A 22743-nucleotide genomic window follows, 5' to 3' on the forward strand; every position below is an offset into this window, starting at 1 on the left:
ACAGTAACTACCGAGTTAAAAAAGACATCTTAGAAAGAAAATCCCTAATATCTAATAGATAAGCAAAAGTACTTGAAATAAATCCTCAAGTTGTTTTTAGAGGCAGCAGATCCTCAGTTTCCATGACTCAGCTGTATTTCTGGACTAACAATCTTGTTATAGTAGAATGAACTATTTTCTTCTTTCATCTTGCTGCACATTTTATATTTTACAATGCACTCTAGGAACAGAATGTGTGCTGCTGAACTGCCATATGGTATCCTGGAAACACAAGATATAAACTTGAATAAAGACAAGGCCAAAAGAAAACTGTCAAATTACACTTTATTTGTATTGACAAGATAGGCAAAAGAAAGACTTTGTGTTCAGAGATACAAATCCATTATTTGCTGACAAAATGCTGATATACCCACATTGGGTATTTGCACTTTCAAGACAATACTGAGAGGCTCTTTACCAAGCTACTCTTTTATCCTTGGATAAGGAAAATTAATGCCTGTGAAAATAGTTTCATATGAAAATTTGTTACCTGCTTGTGCCTCAAATTTTACTGTTAAGTTCATGATTGGCAGCAAATAATTACACTTGGCCTCAAAGAAAAACCTATGTAAAACTGTAAGATCATTAAATAATAAGCATTAGCAGCATACCCAAAATACTTCTTGTACAAAGAACATTGCACTTGAACATACACAAGCATTTACCCTTATTTACACATTAGAATTTGTATAGAACATCAAGACTGATATATACAGAAAAATAGTGGAAACCTTAACAGCCCCAGACGACAGAATATCTAGTGTTGACTCCTTCAGTTTTCCATACAGTTTCCCAGGATGTCTCATGGTTTGTTTTTTTCACTATATACTATTGCATAAAAAATAGACTGTACAAGAAGGTCAGTCCCCAGTTAACACTTCAGAATATTTCTATGTATTATTACACGTTCACTGCACCAGGGAGCAAGAGAGTCCAGGTCAGCTCCTCCTGACAACAAAGAGAACTTGACTGGTGCCATCTACTTAAACACTGTGCTTTACCTTGTAATACACGCTGAAATCACTTGGCTGTGCAGTAACTAGCCAGTGAGTTCCAGAGGCAATTCCCTTCCACACAGGATCTCCCACTGTCTTGCAAGCAATGAAATTAATTTCTCCCTGCTTTCTGCACTTGGGATAAAAACGTACCACTGGATCTCTCTGCTCCTGCTGCCCTCTTGTTTGGAATTTCTCTTTGGGACACTATCAGTTTCTCCAAAGTGATCCAGTGTTAAATTCTGCATCAGGTCCTGATTCTGAACATCATCAAACACAAATGTAAGGGCCTGTGGATATGTCTGATAGCCCATGAGTACTCTGTCTAAATCCCGGATACGTCTTCCATCAGCAAGCTGATACTTGTCTCTCTTTGGTGGCTCCTTAGCAAATTCAGGTAGTGGGTAACTGATATAGTCTTCATCAAAGAGGAACAAATCAGAGCTGGTCAATATCAGTGTTTTAGGTTGAAGTGAACTAGTGTTCTGAGCAGATCCTTCAAAGTGATTTACTTGAAATGCCAACACATACAGAAGGATGTTGAGGGATGGAAGATTGGTCAAACCATCCATCTTCTCTGCCACTAGAAAAGCAAGGTCCCCAATTTCCTCTTCATTTGGATAAATAAATTTTACTCTGCTAGAGTGAATCAGTTCATAATTCTCCATTTTTCCTGCAAGAAACATACATCATTATATCTCTATTTAGTGCTATACAATACTTTCTTAACGTACTAGAATAAACAACAACCCTTGACAGCTGGATGCAGCTGGAAGAATTTAAGTTTTGTATCTATTAATACATGTTTTTGCTTATAAACAATATAGTAATAATTTTATTCAGATTGTAGGTCTCTGCTGGAGTCCTCCTTGCATTACCAACATACTTTTCTGCAAATTTCTAACCATGTAAGTCCAGGGTGAATGCAAGAAGCCATCACTAACTTCACTTGTGCAGTACTCTTACGTACATTTAATAATTCTGCTCACATAAGGCACATCTAAGATAATTAAAGTCAAGGAGTTTAGCTGAAGTATCAAATAGGAAATGACTGATGCACAAATGTCTCTCAAAAGTGTTTTTAATCAGCACAGTTTAGGTGAAGCCTTAGGTATGATGCCTAACCATGTCATGACATGTAGAAAAGACCACTCACCTGTGTTTCTACTCCCAAATTCAGAGTAGAAGTCCTTATCTACTGGTTCAGGTGAAGGAGTGCGTGCTAGCAGTGACAGGACTGCCATAAGCTGCTGTATGAAGGTGTGAGTGTTGTAACTGTCTCTTGTCAGGCAGGTGACAATGTGATCTGCAGAATGTCCTGAGAAGAACACAGAACATAATTCACTCACTGATCTGTATGTGGCATTACCATTTCTTGGACCAACATGCAACTGTCATCAGAAAAGATTTTTTTAAGGATCATTTCTCTTGAAAACAGACATAATTATTCAGAAATCTTTCAAATTCTTGAAAACAGCAATGGAATCTTTACAAATACTTCAAAAACGACATAATTTCTCTTCACTTAAAATACAACCTATACTTATTATTCAAATAGGCTCTAGGGATTCAAGAAAAAGAAGCAACAGAAAACCTCTCTTCCATCTCCCTAATAAAGACAGGGATCCATCTAAAAAAGGCTAGAAGAAAATAGAACAGGAAAAACTTAAAGCACAAGATATATTCACCAGTAATTCGGAAGTATTGGTCGAACAGGCCAACATTAACTGACTGCAGGTCATTAAGCTTCAGCACAAAGCAGCAAGAGAGATGGAAAGAACTGTTTTCACAGTCTGAGTTTTCTTTGTTCCAAAAATCTGTTGAAGGATATATGATAAAAAGGTCAAAAGAAAAAGATTGCTGTGTCCATAAGTATAATTTTTATATTACAACCTAATACATATCTCACACTGGAAGAAAGAAATTTAGAAAAAAACTGGGTACAGTGGCTAAAAATTTCTTGAGCAAAATCCAAGCAAATTTTATTAGCAGCATTTTTTTTAACATTTCTCACACACCAGATTTAAATCAGCACATGTATTAATAACACATTTTAACCAAATGCCCACCATGAGGTTCACTACCCTTCACTTTCCATTTTCATTATGAAAGGAACTATGAAATGACATGAGAGAAAGGCATGGATCCATTGGCAGCTAAAAGGGTCTCTCTGAGAAGCAGACATGACTCAAGACCCTGTTTTCTGAACATAAAAGCCTTATGCAAATACTGACCCCTTCAACTAGGGGCTCTAATTAAGAATATTGACAAAAACTGGTACTTAGACTGAGGACAAACACACAGAGAGAGATCAAGTTGGTAATGTGATTAAAGGATAGAAGTAACTGTTTTACCTGACTGCTGCTCATCTGCATGAATGAAAGAATCATCCAACAGAAAGTAAATAGCTTTTGTTGAGAGAAGCACGCAAGCCATCACTTCCACACTGGGAGTCTTGTAAAACAGAACTGACGACCACATCAGGTGTCTCAACTCTTCATTTTCCACCTAAGATGTAAATTTTATTTCATAAACACATAAACTTTGATATCTGAGATAATTTCATCACCTTAGAGGCAACTTTAGACCCCCAGAGAAACAGCTTCAAAATCTTAAGCATCTGAATATGCTCTGGTCAAAGACAGGTAGTTCACTTCAAAGCTGCTAAATGAGGCCACAAGGCAGCCATTGAAAATATCTTGTGTTGATATAAAAGAAAATTATTTTTCTGTTATAATCAAACTATTCCTTGTTTTCTGACCAAAATTAGAAAAAAACAGAAAAACACCTCATTTAGAAGAAAGACTTTTTGGGGCTGACACTGCAGACAAAACTTTAACCACCAGCTGAGCAGCAGCTTCCCAAACCCCAAGTCTGCTGAGCCTTCAGGTGATCCTGAGGGTTGGATTCAAAGACCCTGGAGAGAGGACAGGAGCACAACCTGCCACCACAGCTGCTGTTCCACCTCAGCATCTTCCCAGCCTCTAACTTGATGGGCTTACTGTGAACCCTTAAATGAGTCACCCGCTTTTCTGATCAGTTTCTCCTGGTACAAAAAGAGAACCACAGCTTGTAACTGTGCTTGCTTAAAACATTTGGAAGAGAGGTAAAGGAATAAGAAAAATGCATCCCTTTCTCAAGCTTTTCAATTGACATTTGTACTCAGATCACAGTGATTTATCACTCAATAAGCCACATCACAAATTTTGGGTAATATTTGTACTTTTTGATTTGATGTTCCCCAGACAGACTTTAATGATTTTCAGAAATCAGCTTTATCTGTTCATGTTTCTGGAGTACCTGCAGCCAGGCACATTTGTTGTAGTCATGTCCAGTACAACCAAAATGAGTCAGAACACTTATTTATTGATTTAGCTAAGAACCATCCCAAAATTATTTCATTCCTGTTATTTTCTTTCCTTTTGCCACTTTAAAGAAAAAAGAGGAACATTCCCGGAGGAAACACATCTTCAAGACATACACTAGTGTACTCTCCTGCTCAGCACCTCAGATCCTGAAGGCAAAATATGCCTTGCAGGATCCCAATTGCTGTAGCAGGGAACCCAAAATGGAGTAACACACCAATTCTTGATCAAAATGCTTCCAGGTTTCCCAGAGCCTAATTCTTGTGGTTAAATTTGATCAGGAAAGTTTTTATAGATACTGTGAAGTACAGAAAGGTCACAAAGCATGTTCTTGTACGCTTGGTATAGACACGATACCTCTGCAATGTTGCTATGGAAAAATTCAACCAGAGCTCTTCCCTTCAGCCCAGCTACATACTGCAGAGACACAGAAACATGAAGGTGAACAGGAATCTGGTTGTCTTCTGTTATCTTCTGCATAAGAAACTCAGATGGGTATAAGGATGACAGTGTCAGATGAGGCTTGCATAAACTAGAAGAGATCCAGAACACAAATTATCAAAATGTAAAGATCTACACAGCTTTTCCCCTACAAGAATATCTGTATTTCATTCAAAAATTAAAATGAAGTAACTTCCATTTTTAATAGTTTAAATCATCTATCATGAGCATAGCTGTCAATCTGCCATGACCTCAGCCTGCAGGCACATGAAATAGGAAGTTTCCTTCTATCAGAAATTATACTTTACACTGCAGCAACAAAACAGGAAAAAAAAAAAAGGTAGACTGCTACAGTCCAGGCTTACCATTCACACTTACTTCAGACTAGCACAACACAGAAGTACTTCATCAATACTACAGAGTCCAAACTCAATCACAATAACAGCAGCAAAGACATGGGTCAGGCCACATCAAGCACTGTGCAAGAGACCTTTCACAGAAATCATTACCTGGCTGCCTGACCGTGTCCGTTTGCCTCCACGACATGATTCCTTACACCATCCGATTTGCTTGAAGCTTTGAAAATAACAATAGTCTTAACATCCTGCAGGAGTGTCCTTAAAAGGCTGTAGATTCTTAGGAAGTGGAATTTCTCATGAGGTAGAACAAACACTGCAGTAACAAATCTGTAACCAACAAGCAACTCCAGCACGTGTCCATCCAAAAACGAACCCTTCTGCTGGGTGGCACCATGAGTTGGATGCAGCACAAGTGATGCAAGCGGAATTCTATTCAGCTTAAATACACTTCCCAACTCTTCTGTGCCTACCCATTTATCTGGCAGTAAACTGAAATCCACCTTTACTATGTACAAATGCTGGGGTGTTAGAAATATCCAACATGGATGGACCACACAGGGACTCTGGTCAGAAGATTTATATACTGAAGAATAAAGTGCAGAACACAAAACATTCTTTGACCATTCCTTGTTATTGCTAGCTGACTCTGGTTGATGCGAGGCTTTCTGAACATTTGTTTTATTCCCATTAACAAGATATGTTGGGAAACAACCTTTTATTTCAACATCTTCTGCTGAAATACAGTTCAATTCCATAAGCTGACAGAGAAATTCTTGGAGGTTTGCTTTTCTACAGTACCACCTGGAGCTTGGTAACACTGATGTGTAGTGTTGAGAGTAACATGTTTGTAAACAGGAATAAAAGTCTTGAAGATTCTGGGAGTCTGAAACAATAAACAAGCAGTGGTCATTGTTTTTCAGCTTCAGAGTTAAACAAATTTCTGGCAAGAGAAAGCCAAATTCTATTAGATCAGTGTAGGGAAAACACAGTGTTAATTTCAAGGCAGAAGGGATGTGCTGGCAATTTCCTCTCAACTCGTGATGAGGAATCTCAAACACAGCTAGCATCTCATCAGTCAAAACCAAACAGGAAGCAAACTGTCTGAGTCCTTTATGAATGTGAACTGAAAAGCTCCAGAGAATTTTGACTATGTCAACACTCTCCACCACTACATTGTCGGATGATTGAGTATCTGAAGTAGTGCTGAACTCAAAAGTTTGATCTCCTTCATGAAGTCCCATTTCAAAATACCCATCTTCTTTGTCTGTGGTTGTGGAATTACCCACAGGGCTTCCTTTATTCTCTGTGAGGGAGGGGGCAGATTTCTGCACAGCCTGCACTATCAAGGCAGAAAGGTGCTGGATAAAGTCTTGGTTGGTGGCAGTGTAGGACATACAATTAAAAGGCAAGATGACGGTGTTACTGGGGTCAGGCACTGCACAGTGTTCTTCCTCTGAACCCTCCAAACTTCAAAAGAGAGAAGAAGCCACAGTAAGTACAAACCTGAGTTTCAAAACAGTTATGGCTATCTACAATTCATGGTGCTGCTTCTCAGAACTTTGATATTTGCTCTTGTTAATACAGTTACATCAGTGTAATTTTGTAGAACATCTTTGTACTACACAGCCATTGATTTTAAAGGCTGGTAGTGTGTAATCCTATAATTAGAAATTAGAATAAGAAAGTAAAAACTAAAATGTTTTACTCCTCTTTCCTTTCCCATCCCCAGTAAGCACAATCTCATGAGCTAAAGGACTAGACAATACAGCTATTGCTGGTTTTGAAACCGCCAACTGCATTCCAGGGTTCAAAGGTTAAAAACACTACACACCATATTTTGATTCAAAAAACCAGAGGCAGAATACAATGGAAGAGACTGTTTTGCCTTAAAGGCTGGGTTTAAGAAAACAGTATCCACTGTTATTACCCAAAAGCTAACAAGGATTTAAACCAGAATTTATTTATATAGCTTACCACACATGATGACTACCACCATACTCTTTGCATGAAGCCAATAAAGAGGCAGGTGCCTAAGGAGAAGAAAGTAACATCAGGAAGCTGTAAACTACCTAAGAGCTCAGCACACATGAGAAGCAAAGTCAGTGCTGGCTCATGCTTTTTAAAGCTGGCCAAGTCCTGCTGTACTCACAGACAGCTTAACAGCCATCCTTTGAGGACCCACAAACACTGTTTGCTTTAGGTTGGGCGTTCAACTAAGGCAGAAGAAGAATGAACTCTGCTGCTGACCTGAGAACAGATCCAAGCTGTGACCCAGGCATTTCAGCACTCTACAAACATTTACTGAATTAGTGTAACATGAAGCAAAACGGTAAAGGATCCTGACAAAGACCAACAACACTGGTAGCAAAGGAAGAGACACCCCCAAGTCTTGCTGTCTTATTCCTGAAGCCACGCATATGAAGTGTGCTTCCAATACCACAAATGAAATCACAAACCAGAAGTTATCAGATAGGAGGAGAGTGAAGAAGACAAATTAAAGCCATTGCCTATTGATAGAGAGAAGGTTCTTCCACTCTACCAGCAAGAGAATCGCCTTTCAAAAACTGATACTGTAATATGATAAGACACAGTACTTACACTCAGCAGCTAAATGGCTATTAAATGATGTTATACTAGTACTTTACTAGTACTGGGTAAACACCTCAAAGCCATGGTGGCAACAGTTCTCTGCAACTCTGGCAAATCTGGATTCTGCATTTAAATTATAAGCTGGACCAAACCCCCTTGAATCAAATTTGGGGCTGCCATTAAAATAGCTCTGAGAAGCAAAAAACACCCTTTGCTATGGACTACTATGATAATCTAAATTTAACATCAGAAACTTTGCAAAAGCTTTTTAAAATACTGTAATACAAACAGAAGCGTGGCAATTACCTGAATTTTATATTTGGAGTCTGGTATTTCAAAGCATTTCTGGGGAACTGTATGGTCTGTAGGAGTCGAACCACTGGATTGCAAAAAACTGCTGGCTAGGACTGTTTCTTCACAAATTATTTCTAGAACAGATACAAGTAGCTCTTTAAATTACTCAAGTAAAACAAAAATAAATATCTAATAGTATCTGCCAATCAAGTGGAATTATAACTTTATAATCAAGATCTAATCATAAATTATTAAAGCTAAAGGATATCATCACACAATAGCCAGGACAAAAAAGCAAGCAGAATTTTAGTTTAATTAAAGTAGTAACTGAAAGTTTCATTAAAGACTGCTACAGCTTCTTTCTCAAACTAACAATTTATTTGAATCTCAAATTCTCATGTAAGAAATCTTTGCACAATTTAGTTTTAACAGCAGTAGACAGCTGCTACGCTGGCAGAGTCTTCTTCATGAACTTTGTAGCATACCCCCAAATTTCTGCAAGCTTCAAGTGAAAATCTGCAATATCTGTGTACAAACTTCAACCAGACTGAGAAGATCTGGTCTCTCAAACGCCATTTAAGATATTATCTCACCTTATTTGGAACCTTTTTCAAGGATTCAAAGCTGAATCATCAGTAAGAACTTATCAGAAGTGAATACAAGGCAAAATTCTCAGGGATGTTTGACTTTTTGCCAGTTTTGATATTCACAGCATTGAACTGACACAACAGAGCAAATCAATTTTCAGTACTGCCACTGAGCCAGCCAGATCAAGTATTTAAATATGCAAATAACCAACAAAATTACAGTGTGGACATGCTTCTGGCTTGAGCATTAAAAACTGTATGTATCTTTCTGGATTGATGCTAAAGTTCAGGAGATTGCACCAAGACATCTCATGGTCAGAGGAAACACAAGAGGTATTTATTACTTGAACAAAATACTGTGTTAGCAAGAAGGAAACTCAAATTGACAGGAAAACCAGATCATGACAGCATTATTTTTGATTTTCTGTTTCCTATATAAATATTTCATCTTTTTCCATAAGCCATTTCCCAAGGACATTTAGAATGAATAATATGTTACGGAAACAGATGGTGTCTAGAAAATGCAGAGAAAACAATTCATAGAAATAGCATATCAGGAAATTAATTCCATCATTCACGACTTAAGGTCTAACAGTGAAACTTATTGCTTAGCCTATTTCCATCTTTAAAAAATAGATTTCTCAAAGCTGGTATTTTGAAAACAACCCTTAATAGTTAGATATGTAGTAAATAAGCAATTTTTATTGTTGAAGCTGAGAAACAGCCTGCACAGTCCTCATTTTTGCCATTATTTATAAAAGTCTTCTCCAAAATTCTGTGGAAGGAATCTTATGGAAAAGGACTACAGTAAATAAACCTTGAATCTTATACCACTCTATAGAACTCCTAAGTCCTTTAGAAAGATCTATACTTTCTTTTCACCCAAGATTCTTTAGCTCCTGAACATTTACTGTAGTAGAAAAAATGTACTGATAACTAATTTAAACAGTCCCAGGGGTTGCTGACATGCATTTTTTACAGCAAGTCCTGCATAAAACTGCAGGTTATTACATAGTTAAAGGACTGAGACAGTTTGTCAAGTGCTCAATATTTTAAAGCAAGTATTGTCTTGATTTTGGAAAATCTGGCATTTTTTTCTGCACATTAAAAATTATCTAGAAAGGCTACAAAGGAGAAGGACATAAATAGCAACTAAACCTGTATCAAGGTGTCTGCCCCTTAATCAAATGCTGTCAGAACAGTTTCATTTTCTGGAGTGAACTAAGAAACCTCTGCTGATTCTGCAGAAGTCACAGCAATGGAGTTTTTCCAAAGATCAAACTCCTCAGGGATGTTTCTCTCCCTTACCCACCAATCCACTGATTAATGGTAAGAGGAAGCTGTGCCACTCCAAGAAATTGAGAAGACAAACCCTGCTCTTTTAAATGGGTAGAAAGTCTTCTCTCACTACGCATTTTCTACTGCACTTTTCAATCAGACAATAGCCAAAACCAGAAAGTATTTTTATTTCTTTTTCTCAGTCACAAGTGAATATTCACATAAGTGAGTCCTTTGGGCTAAAGAGGAAAGTTAAGTCATTCTTCCAAGTTCCTAATGCAACAGGCACATTCATTTGAAACACAGAGTAAAACAACTTGAGGTGAGGTCAGCAGATACTGTAGAGCACAAGAGATGTGCTGAAATCACCAACTCAGCCAGAACACGAATCTCACAGGTGTCTTTTACTCATCTCTTTCCTCCATCTTCCCCCTGGTGTGACAGAAATGCAGCTCTTGCAAAAAGCACTAATGGAACATACGCTTCTTGAGCTCACATTTTGCAGACCAAGAATGGGTAGAGAAGGAATTTTAAAATATGTCTCTGTATGCCACAGTTCTCTATTAAGGCAAGACTCTAAACCTGGAAAAGCATCTAGTCCTGTGCAGGATGACGCAGTAAGAAGTCCTGTACCCAAACTCTCACTCCAGGTATGGGAACCACAGGTCAGTTTTGCTGAGTCACATTCCATACAACTTTCACTTTCAAAGCCAATCCTACCAGGTCTTTGTGTTTGTCTTTCAAGCCCTAAATCCATGCACATAATATTCATGTATATCAATGCAGCTTCGAAAAGCAGAACCAAGAGGCTCAGCCCAGCAGCACGATACATACATGATTACCTTGGCTGGAGCTGACAGGACGAGGCAGAGAGGGAGAGGAAGGACGAACAGTAAGAGAAGAACAGTTTGATTTGGAGCTGGCAGCAGTGAGCCTGGAGTCCTCACTGATCTAATAAAGAAAGTATGCAGCAATTAAAGAAAAAACCTAAATACACAGGACACAAGAGATCCTGAACTAAAATGAGTCTACACAAGCTTTTTCATTTTGAGTAAAAGGAAAGTTAGTGCCAGCTTTTTTCCTTCTTTTTTTTTTTTTTTTTTTTTTTTTTTTGGTGGAGGGGTGGTGGGGGTAGTCACCTACTCTAAGTCTCAATTTTCACACTAGGTAGAATTCCACTAAGAATTCTTTTAGAGAAGTCATTCAGATCACTGACTAATCACTGTACTGACAAAATTGGCAGTTTCACAAGTCAAAAGAATGAAAACAGGATTTCTACATTATAGGGACAGAACCTCTGTCCCTAAGTTGATTTTCAAACCAAGACTAACCAACTACACAGCACACAGCCAGGTATGAGGGAAGGCAAGGAGAATTCAGATTTCTGATTCTCCTACTGCTGATTACCCACAGGAAGAGAGTTTGGGGAAGTAATTTCAATACTTGGCAATGCAAGAAGTAAAATCACAGCTCTGCAATACTTGTATAAGGTGCAAAATATGGCTGTTAAGGTCGACTGTGAATTCACTGTGTACACCATTAAGTCATTTTATCTTTTCCTCCCACTTCCTCTCTCCCAAGCCAGCCCAAAAAGGAAGGTCAGGTAACTGCCAAAACTGCATTGAAAACTTAATAGGAAAAAGAGGCAACATTAAAGCTCATAACACATTAAAATACAAAATATAAAAAGTTTAATGCTAAGGAAAATCTAATGTATTCTGCTTACATCTAACTTGTAGAAGTAATTTTGTAAACTTTTGTATGCTGCCCATTCTACTTTTCTCACAGCACCAGACTCACCTTTTTATCAGAGTTGCTGAGTTTGTATTTCACTTCCTTTGCTTTTTGAATAGCTTTTAGCACTTCCACTGTGTCTAGTTCCTTTTCAGTAGTAACAATGTTATCCAAACAAACCTAAAAAAAAAACCGTTAAAACATCTAGAAGTACTGACAACAAGGCATTCTGCAACTGTTATTAATGGAAAAATCAAAAATTACCATAGCTCAATGCAAACTAAGTGCATCTTTGTAACCATTTACACAGAAACAAATACCACATTAGAACTTGAGCTAACATCAATTTAAGGCAAACTCAACAAGGTTTGGCCAGTTTAACACCTTTCCAGCACAACAGTGTTTCAATATTAACAGACTGTTACCCAATGAGGGCAGGCTAAAATGTCATTTAGCTCCAGGAGCACAACTGGGTAACATTAATAAGGTTTCATCCTCCAAACACCTTCTCCCACTTACACTAAAAACTCCTCAGGTTTTTAGAACATTTGCAGCACTCTCCTCACCAGGCTGAAAAGAGGATTAGAAGAGCAGCCCTGGGGCTCACCTCTGAGGCTCTGTCTCCAAACTGAGCGAGCACTTTGGTCCGGTAGTCAGGGATGATGCTCAGTGGGTTGCTGGATAACATCACCTTTTCCAAGCACGGGAGGTTGCCAACGTTTTTCACTTCATCAATCTGAAAGTATTTGAATAAAAGCATGAATACAGACTAGCAAAATGAAAATGAGCACATAGACTGAGCATTTCTTGCATAGATTTCATACATACAACAACCAGGAAAAACCACGGCAAGCAACTTCTATTTATTTGCAGTTTGATCCACTAGAAGAAACGGCTCATGATCTAACACATATTTTGACACCAAAAGTCAGCAGTTACCTGTTCTATTTTGTTGTTGCTCAGATCCAAGTTGACTAATGAGTACAGTTTGTTAAGACCACACAGCCTTTCCAGCTGATTTCCTGCTAAATTCAGAGTTTTGATGTTTCCCAGTTTTGTGTGAACACCTTCTAGTGATGTAAGTTTGTTGTAGGATAAGTCCAGGTGAACGAGGTTGTACAGATGCTACAACAGCACAGAAAATCCATGTCATACACCAGGTAAAACTGAACAAAGATGCTATATTATGACTGGCTCATTTTATTGTGCAACAGTGTTTTTTATGCTGGACACTACATAGCATGAAAGACATGGCATGAAACTGTTCACTGCAAAGGTTAAAGCTTGCAGAAATGGATTTTCCTCCACTGCATTTTTACCAACCCACACATACAGCTAGCAGAGAATGAATTTAGTTAAGAACTAAATGCTGTATGTCAATATTGGCAAAGAAATTAAAATATCCAGGAGCAGCGAAGAAATACACCATTAAAAAAATCCTTGATGTTACAAAAAAGAAGCTATTTGGGCTAAACTATTCTCTATGAAGATAGCAACAGAATTCTGAAGCATGAAAATCTGTGTTCTTGGGCAATTGGGTAAAAAAAAAAATCACCTTCAAATGCATCACTCACCTGTAGATTTTCTACCAGAGACACTTCATTGTGACTTAAATCCAGGAACTCGATCTTTGGAATTAATTTCTAGAAGGGAAGAAAAAAAATACACGTGTTAAATGCACTTTAGTTTTAAGTCAGGCCACACTTCCTTCAGTATCTGATGATCAACAAAAGCAATGGAAAGACGTCATCCAATGCAGTCTCTCTCCCCAGCTTTTGGCATTAGGAAAACATTCTGTGTGACTTGGTGAAAAAAAGAGCTGACTCCTGCTCTAAAGAAAACCAGGTTACTCTGAGGGGCACTGTTAAGTTTTAATCCGAAACCTGGTTTCTTACTGAAGACAAATGATTTATCCTAGTTTGTCCCCACTAACTATAGATGAAACTCACTAATGCTACTTTGGTCTTACCAAAGAGATAAACCAGGGGATTTATGCTACACACAAACCCGGATAGAGACAGCAGTACTAAAACCCAGAGTAAGTAAGTAATCCATTACTGATTACACCAGCCAAGAACTACAAGGTCACACAAACTCGTAGAAAATGAATTTTAACTCAGAATTCCTTTTATTTTTGGAGGTTTCAAACCCTGAACTTGATGCTGAATTCTGACATAAGTGTTTTGCATCTGCTTTATTTTGGTTGTAATCTCAGCACTGTTTTCCCTTATAGTTAAGACCTGGACACAGACCTGAAGCATCTTGAATCTACATCACAAAAAAATCATGAACAAGATAATTATGCTCCAAGTCCGTGATGTGAGCTACACAGGTAATGATTTCCTGCTTCACAAGAGTAGCTCAAGTAAAATCTATGTTCATATTTTACCATGTTCTTGGGATGTATGTGATTTCTTTTTCTTAATATCTGATTTACAAAACAAAATTCTAAAGTACTGGCAAAATATTCCAATTTTTTTTTTACACTCTTCATATTGTTTTGATGTCAAGAAAGCTGCCAGCAAGTCACAGGTTTTTAAATATGCAGGATGTTTCAGCCTTGATAACAACCCCAAAGTTGAGCCATGAGGTGTTTTTTCATAAAAAAACAAAAAAATTTATTGGCCCCTTCAGGCAAGGCAAACAGTAAAAGTATGCTTCAGAAAGTGAGAATTCATGGAGATGTTGCCTACAGAACACAAAATGACTCTCAAAACTACTCTCCTTTAGCAAAGGAAATAAAGTTCTTATAGAACAAATCTCCTAAGTATTAGCTTGGGAAGATAACCAACATAAAGTGCAACTGAAAATTCTCCAGAAAAAGCAATAGAGCAAATCCAAAACCCTTGCTGTGCCACAGATAAGTCATACTTTTTTTCCACAAATTAAAAATATTTCTTACCACTGAATCATCAATTTCAGAGATGCTGTTGTGACTCATATCCAAAGTTGTTAAAGTTCTCCAGGTTGGGATAATTGCTGTCACTGGACAACTTGAATTGTCCAGTGCATCCTCTGGCTCCCACTGATCAAACTCAGAGGCCTCAGGCACCAGGATTTCCTATTGAAGAGAAGGACACCAATATTTGGATTACATCTCCAGGGAAAGCTAATGGGTTTTGGAAACTATCCCAAAAATCTCATGTAGGCAAACATCAAAAATGTCCCTGTGAAGGGACACATCCAAACACTTCCTTCACTGAAACTTAGGATTCTGTAAGGTTAGAAAACCCTTAGAGTTCCATGGTTTTAAAAATCAAACCTGCAAAAGGCAGTACAGAAAACTCCATGGACTCCAAATGGATATTTATTTCCCCATGATGCATGTTGGTTTTGCATGTGCTTTGAACACTCACCAGAAGTAGGAACTTGCTCTTACCTTCATTGATGTTGCTGAAAACCGAACACTCATTGTGGCCAGAGCATGTTTTGATGAAGTCAACCCCTTGATAAGCTTTCCCCCACAATGACTGATCTGTTTAAAAAAATCACATTACAAAGTCAGAAATGTTAGGACAGGCAAATGAGACACAAAAGAGGCAGCTAAAGGCTTCAAGAGCAGATTCTACAGCAATCTGCAAAGTAGTTATAGCACTCCCTTAAAATCTCCTGCTACTGCCCACATCCTTCTCTGTATACAGTCACACACACTGTGCAACCATGAGAGCTGGCACCATTTGCTGGTGTATCAGGGAAACCACAGTGAATTGACAGAGCTCCTCCCATTCTTGAAAAAATTCTTCCCAGATTATCACTGTTAATTTTTGGACAGTGTTTACTTTGGAATTAGAGTGTTCATCTAGTGCCAGTCAATCCCAAACTTTTCATGAACACACAATTTCAAAAGTCTTCAAGATCTAAAATCTTTTTTTCCCCCTCATTCATGCTCACAGAAAAGGGGAAATTTGATACAATTCTGCAATATCCTCTCTGCTGTGTTAGACTCTCTCACTCTACAGCCCATTGTAGTTTCTTTCCCACACGAGAATGACAATAAATCATTGACTTCAAAGATCAGCTCTCAACCAACAACTGCCTCATATCAATGAGACAATAGTATTACAAATGAAACAGTCCTCCTGAACTCCGCATTCCCCAATTCCAGCAGTAAATCAAAGCAGAGAACCATGATTTCTGAGATATATACAGCAGGCCTGGCATTTGCAGAGCACCTATGAATTTATGAGCAGTATCTCAGCCCTTACCTCTATTTGATGAAGTGATTTGAAAATAGACAGATCAAAAGGCAAGTGATGCTCCTGAATGTTACTGGTTCCACAAAGTCCCCCTGTTCCAGTGACCTGGCATTTAAGAACTGAGTGAGTGCACACAATTCAACATGTTCACATTCCAGTCTTAGACAGGCAATGGCCCAAGGGCAGTGGCTTGGAAAGACAGCCAAAGTCTCAACGAATTTTTCAAATATGGAATGATTCATGACATTTGCAGGTTAACCCTTCAGGAAAACAAATACTAGTTGCTCCAGCTAAGTGCACTGAACTACAAGTGCCACCTTGTGCTTGCATCCTGTAGCACATGGGGCATGCAAAGAGCAGTACCATAAGCAAGGCTGACCATAGCTACATTCTCAGCTGAAAATCAGTTACATCCACTGAAAACAACTTCCTTGAAACCTGTGAACCCTCCAAGTCAGCACTGTCTTTAATTCCACCACAAGGGATGAAGTTCAAGGGATTGACAAGCTGTGTTTGAAGTAAACCAGCACTACACTGATTCACATCAATAAAAATGCATCTGGTATTTCCATATGGCCATAGGATTCTGGCCTCAGAGCATGTCAGCAGCATAAAAAGCAGGTGGTTTCATTTATGTTTGCTGTGAATAGAATTTTGAGTGAAAACTCTAAGGTTTTTCTCTGGTTTTATGCGTCTTACAAGCTCTGAATGTGCCCACTCACAAGCATTCAGAAGGGCTAGAAATTCTTCAGATGGCATTCTTTCTAAACAATAAACTCTTCTCCAGCCAGAAAATCCTCCCTTTAGAGGATTCTATACAGACACAGGATGACAAAGGCGACTGAGGAGCCCCAGGAACACCAGCACAGCTGTGGCTTTGCTTTCCCTGCTCCACCATTTGATTTCAGCTTTGAACACACAACACAGTTGAAAGGCAGCTTCTCATAATAGCAATAAAGGGGCTAAAATGAGTTTTTGAGTCATAGCAAGCAGTGTTAAAAACATTACTCAGGTAAAGTCTAATTCACTTATTTGGTAGAAAAAAAAAAGCCGAATTGTCTCCTGACAAAAACTATCTGTTCAGAGACCATTTTACATCTATTCTGTAATGGCATTTTAGCTAGAAATTCAGGGCCATCTGTGAAACTGAGGTGCTTTTTAGGGTTTTATTTTTAACTTTCAGATGCAGTCAGACAGTGAGAAAGCGGGCAAGATTCACACAGATGCACATGTACTCATAAACACTGGCTTACCCATTGTGCCCGCAAAGAAAAGAAGGTTGAAGAGGTCATTATTTATTTCTTTACTCATCCCTACTGGCACCCAGCAAGATTCTGTGTCTGCACCTATACAGAGGGCACTGCTGAAAAGACCACATCACACAGCCAACACCTTAGCTAGAGGACAATGTGGATTGAAGGCTGGCAGCACAAACACCAATTTAACACTGAGCTCACCTTTAGATATTTGAGTCTACAAGTGAAATCCAGAATATGCCCTAGATCTGTTTTGGCATCTCCATTAGCACAGGTAGGTTTGCCCTGCAGCAGCTGCTGAGTGACAGCGTACAACTGCAAGGGCCTGATGGTGAAGACTTCTCCAGCCATTAAGAGCTGCTCTCCTGAAAAACAGAGCAGCTTAGGATAAAACACAATGCTGCAAGTATTACACAGGAAAAAATGGTACATGGAAAATGTAATGATACACGTTTGGCATTTATACTCTAAGATGAAAATTGAGGTAGCAAAATACATTTTTTTTTTAAAGCCAAAATAATTCAAGTGGGCATTCATCATACAGGCCCCAAGTTCCTAATGCAACTAATGGCAAATTTCCCCCAGTCTTAACAGGACTGGAATCAACGTTCCTTTACGTAACATAACTTCTTCTGAGATATCTCTAAGTTTATAGCAGTTAAGTTTTTTTCCATTCAGAAAACACAGCATCTGCTATCCAAAATACAGATCTCAGATCTTTTGCTATGCTGCCTGAATGCAGATGCAATGTACTAAATGTGTTTTTCAAAAAAGATAGGGATCTTCTGCATGCTAGTACCAAAGCAAATGCCCAGAACAGAAAATGCCTTATCTAATTATAATTTTACAATCCAATTTAGCAGTAGGAACAGCAGGAAGCCGCATACAAAAGCCTCTCTGAAGGCACCATAACCTCGACAAAGGGTACAGCAGCTGGAACACACACATGGAACAAACATCTTTCCTTTCTTCCCTTTAGGGACACCACTTTGACTCCATGAACAAGAAAGCAACAGCTTTTGTGATAAACAGAGTTCTCAGAAATGCTCTGAGGAGTAAAATTCCCTTCAGCTTCAGTGGAAGCAAGTCCAAGAGTCCAGCTGCACATACATTACTGGAAGATTACACTAATACAGAACAGGCAGTGACACACAACAATTCTCATATCAGAGAGACTGTAGGCACTAGAAAGCCAGCAAAGATTTCTTCACAAGCTTCCTTAACATATTCCAAACTTTGCTGAGGTGGCTTCACCTAAAGGTAACTTTCTGCCAGAAGAATCGGAAATGGCACTGCTGAAACATGCTTCACCTATCATGCCTACCACACTTTAGCCAACTGGCATTATACAGTAGCATCCTGCATGTCCTTCAAAACAAAAATAGCAGGGATTAATTCTTTCACAGGCCTCATGCTGTCAATGGAGCAGCTAGGGCTGTTGTAGGTACAGTAAGAGCATTTCATTCTCATCTGCCAGCCTCAGAAAAGCACACCCTTGAATTAACTGACCAGAAGGTCTCCTGTTTCCTGAATTCTGGAAGAATAATATTTAGATATGTAAAGTGATCTCTTGCATCTAATACACTATCAGGACTCACTGACACAAACCAAGCTTCCTTACAGGTTATACTAAAAACACATTGAGACAAAAGCTCCTGATCACCACTGCCACGTCCTTTAAGGATACAGCCTAGGAGGCCCTTTACAAAACATAAATTCACCAATTTCTTGTTTCCAACAGTGGCTGCAAGACTGTTGCAGCTCCTCACAAAATGCAGCTTGAATTAAAGTACAAGCAGCAACAAAAAGACAAAAAGAAAGAAGGGGGGAGAAAAAGTATCAGTCAGATATGGAAGATCAGATCCCTCATTGTCTGGAGGTAAAATATGAAACGTGCATGAACACAGAGGAAAACATTCCTAGATAAATACTGCAACTTCCTTACCTTTGTGAAAGAGCTCTTCAGCCAATGCAGCAGTGATCCCATTGATCTCCTGCAAACAACAAACCATTGTAATCGACTGTTATTCACATACTTACAATTCCAGTTTTTAGATTAGTACCTTTAGTGAAGCATGCTTTTTTGGCTGTGGTAGAGGACTGATTTAAAAAAAAAAACAAACTGAAATCAGGGTGACTGTTCTACAGATTTCTCTGTAACTTGAAAAGGCTTCATAAAAATTACTTGAAAATGTCTAATTTCATATGATTTTCATCTCCAAGATGAAAGACAGTGAACTACATTTAAATAATCCCATTCTGCACAGATTAGAAAAGGGCAGCAGCAACTAGAGCAAATTACTATTAGCCATCATTAGCCCAACTTGGAAGACAGTTCTGTTTTGAAGAAAATACTACAAGTGTAGTGTTCTTCAAATTTTAATATTAAGACTATTCTAATGCCTCAAGCACTCAACATTTCCTCAGAATATCACTAACACAGAGAGAGCTTTAGATTAACAGGTCTACAGAAGAAAAAGAGATATGAAAAGTATGTAGTCTTCTGGACTTCAACTCTACTATGTTTGCTGCAAAGTAGTGCAAACCAAACCCCTCCTTTCCTCATCATCCTTCTTTTCCTCCTGGACCCGCCCAGCTGCCCAACTTCCATTCCTGGCACTGACAGATCCAGCATGAAAGGCTGAAAACTCCCAGTGCTGGGATTTGCACTTTCTAAATCTGCAGGTGCACAAAGATCAGTGCAAGTATTTCCCATCTGGGCACACCTCTCTCCCCAAAAAGCAAATGCTCTGTGCAAGTCCAGAAATAGTTCTGAGCACTTCCAACAGCTCCCTTTCAAAGGCCCACGAAAAGAACAAAATAAAACTCTTTGTGAGGGTGAAGCTTCCCCTAGACAAACATCTCATTTTAAGGTAGCTGCAAAGCACAAACAGATATTATGGATCATCACCAAATGAATATTTCATGAGCTTACTTTGCTGACAAATACCTCATGATTCATAACAAGGGAATACATCCACAGGACATCTGCAGCAGACAGCTCAGCTCATTTGATGAAGCAAGGATTTGAGAACATCACATTCTCAGTGCAACTGAAACCCCATTCACTGAGGACGGACAAAGCCTCCACGCCACAGTTTTGAGAACAACAAGCTCAAAGCTGTATTCCAAACAAAAATAAACAATTCTGATTCGCATTTGATTAAGCCAATTACACTCATCTGGCAGGCACAGACTTAATTGAAAACTCTACTCTGTATCTCTTTTGTCATCTGGGACACAGAGCCAATTTTTTTTTTTTTTACATTTATAATTGGAACAAGATTATGACTTAGACTGTTCAGTGACTAGCAGGCAAAAAAAAAAAAAAAAAGGCACTCTATTCCTCTGTCAGATCTACAACAGACCTCTGTCTTAGCTGCAATTACTAAAATGCATCACACCCACAGAGGTCCATTGTTTGCAGGTGTCTCTGACAGCAGTTTGTGGGTACTCAATGCTTTTCTTCCAAACCTTCTATACGTAATTTAACAAACCCAACCTTCTAAGATGACAAAGACTGTGCAACAAAATAAGCATCCCCATACCACTGCAGAAATCCTTTGACATGTCAAAGTAACCACAGATTTCTACACTGCTGTCACATGCAACTGTTTCTCTTTGCTAGGCTGTACCCAAGAACAACTAAAGGCCTCAAAGCGAGTTTAATGTATCTATGGCTGGTATTTCTACTCCATTTAGTTCTAATAACCCAGGAAATAAAATTAAGTAATTCTTACTGGTAAAACTACAAAAAAGAATAGACAAAAATATTGTAGCCTTACTACATACATTAATGACGCAATATCAGGGATTATAATGGCTCCAGTATGTACATGGGTTGTCTGGTAATGAAGATATTTTAAAGGATCAAAGTTCTGCAGAATAACTGTGGTAAATATTTAGCTTTTCTACTGAATAATTAACACTTTTTTGTAAATATTTAAAAGTATTCTAAAGTTCCAAGCAAAAACCAAATGAGTTTACAGTTAAGCCAGATCCCCCCCAAAGCAAAGAAATGCAGATTAAGCAACAACTTTGCTCTTAATATCCAAGAGCAGTTTAGAAACAGGGAAGTATTCATATCCAAATACTGCTAGCTCTTTGGAAAAGCAGAAAAAGATTACATTACAATAGGAAAAAATAAGTCTTTCTGAGAAATAAGTCAGGAGCTAGGAAGAACTTCTGCCTGCATAAAAGCCATGTGGAAGTTACAACACTGAAACTTTAATGAAACAGACGTCATTTACAAGACAGAGTAGAAAACAAAAATTATGCAATTTGCTGGTGATTGCAGGAATTTTGGTCTATTTGAATAGAATTTTCCCTACATTGTCAGACATCTTTAATAAATTTAAAACCTCCGATCCATTTCAGAGGGCTTGATAGCTACAAATCTGTGCTTCTCTCTCAAGTCTGCAAGGCAATAGCAACACTGTGGAATAAACTTCCTACTGTTTTCATCTAAGAGACTCTGAAGTCTCACCAGGATAATTATGTTCATGTAACATAACCTTTGTTGCTAAAACTTAATTAACACCTAATGGATCACTTGTGACTAATTTCTGAAGCTTTTCTATGAAACCATGAAGGGCCTCCTCAAAACATCCCACCCCAAAGCAGTTACTGCTCCTTCTTTCCATGCAGTTCTCCAGTGCTTTTTCCTCTTTATGAAACTCATTCTCGCCCTTACAACACGATGCCATATTGCAAAAAAAAGCCTAATTCTACACAAGAGATGAACAAATTGCAATGTGAACATGAAATCAAGTAATTGCTTCTTGCTTCAAGTATCCTTTACAGTAACATTGTGTCTGCTGGAGTTATTTCTCCAAAGGCCACTCCATCATTGAGCCACCACAGAGAAGCATCATTTTTCTCCATCTGGGCTACTGGAAACTGTTTCAGTGTGAACCACAGCTCCAAGCATTAGCCACGAAGCAGAGGGGTGTGGATCCATTATGCAATGTTCATGTGAGAGCCAGCACTTTTGACTTCAGCCTAACCAATTGAGACTCACATTTATTCACAGCTTCCAATTCCCCTGCCAGCATTTATTTTCTCTTCTTAGAGTCCCTGCCCACACTACTTCCCAGCACAGTGTCTACTGCAATAAAAAGTGGTGTCAAAAAATCTTAAAAATATGCTGCTATATTGTGCAAAATGTTGAAAAAGAACCATTTCAGCAAATTAATGAAGATTTCACAGAATTCTCTCCAAGTCACAGAACTAGAGAAAGACACTCAGGCCTCTGTTCAGACACTAAAAACATAACTTACATATAAATGAAAGTGTAGGAAGTGTGACAAAACTTTTGGTGCAGTAACAGGGAACTTGAGCAGCAGAGTTTGCAGATAGATCTCCAGTTCCTTTTGTCTTTTCTCCACAAGGCTTTTGGAATTTTTTCCAATGATCTTCTTCGGAGGTAACAGATTTTTATCTATTTTCTTCTCTGAAACAAGCTGAAAGACAAAGATCAGAGTTAATACCCGATACAAAACTCACACAAAAGATGCAGTGGAACACATTAAGTGCATGTTGCCTCATCCTGAGAAGATCCAAAAATAAAATTACTTCAGTAAATTTAGCTACTGCCTTCAAAGTATTAGG

At 38.5% G+C, this 22743-nt stretch overlaps 1 protein-coding gene across 4 annotated transcripts in view; it reads right to left on the reverse strand.

The window, feature by feature from the left end:
• Positions 1-307: 307 nt before the first annotated feature.
• NISCH (nischarin) overlaps positions 308-22743 on the reverse strand; it is a 28836-nt gene continuing 6400 nt past the window's right edge. The window contains exons 3-21 of one of the 4 annotated variants that reach the window (XM_066195863.1): positions 22413-22595; positions 19079-19127; positions 17335-17498; positions 15887-15982; positions 15061-15156; positions 14584-14742; positions 13256-13324; positions 12621-12806; positions 12289-12417; positions 11748-11861; positions 10790-10898; positions 8095-8216; positions 7174-7229; positions 5350-6666; positions 4757-4931; positions 3389-3542; positions 2723-2851; positions 2191-2352; positions 308-1707 (exon numbers count right to left, since the gene is read on the reverse strand). In XM_066195863.1, coding sequence (XP_066051960.1) covers positions 1079-1707; positions 2191-2352; positions 2723-2851; positions 3389-3542; positions 4757-4931; positions 5350-6666; positions 7174-7229; positions 8095-8216; positions 10790-10898; positions 11748-11861; positions 12289-12417; positions 12621-12806; positions 13256-13324; positions 14584-14742; positions 15061-15156; positions 15887-15982; positions 17335-17498; positions 19079-19127; positions 22413-22595 — 4098 coding nt within the window. In that variant the 3' untranslated portion in view covers positions 308-1078. Of the gene's footprint in view, positions 1708-2190; positions 2353-2722; positions 2852-3388; positions 3543-4756; positions 4932-5349; positions 6667-7173; positions 7230-8094; positions 8217-8554; positions 10380-10781; positions 10899-11747; positions 11862-12288; positions 12418-12620; positions 12807-13255; positions 13325-14583; positions 14743-15060; positions 15157-15886; positions 15983-17334; positions 17499-19078; positions 19128-22412; positions 22596-22743 lie in introns of those variants that run through there. The other 3 variants (XM_066195864.1, XM_066195866.1, XM_066195865.1) reach the window with 3 other exon arrangements.

This window comes from Chamaea fasciata, unplaced genomic scaffold (genome assembly GCF_029207755.1).
Source record: "Chamaea fasciata isolate MVZ Bird 193981 ecotype frontalis unplaced genomic scaffold, bChaFas1.0.hap1 SCAF_13, whole genome shotgun sequence".
Taxonomy (NCBI): Eukaryota; Metazoa; Chordata; class Aves; order Passeriformes; family Sylviidae; genus Chamaea; species Chamaea fasciata.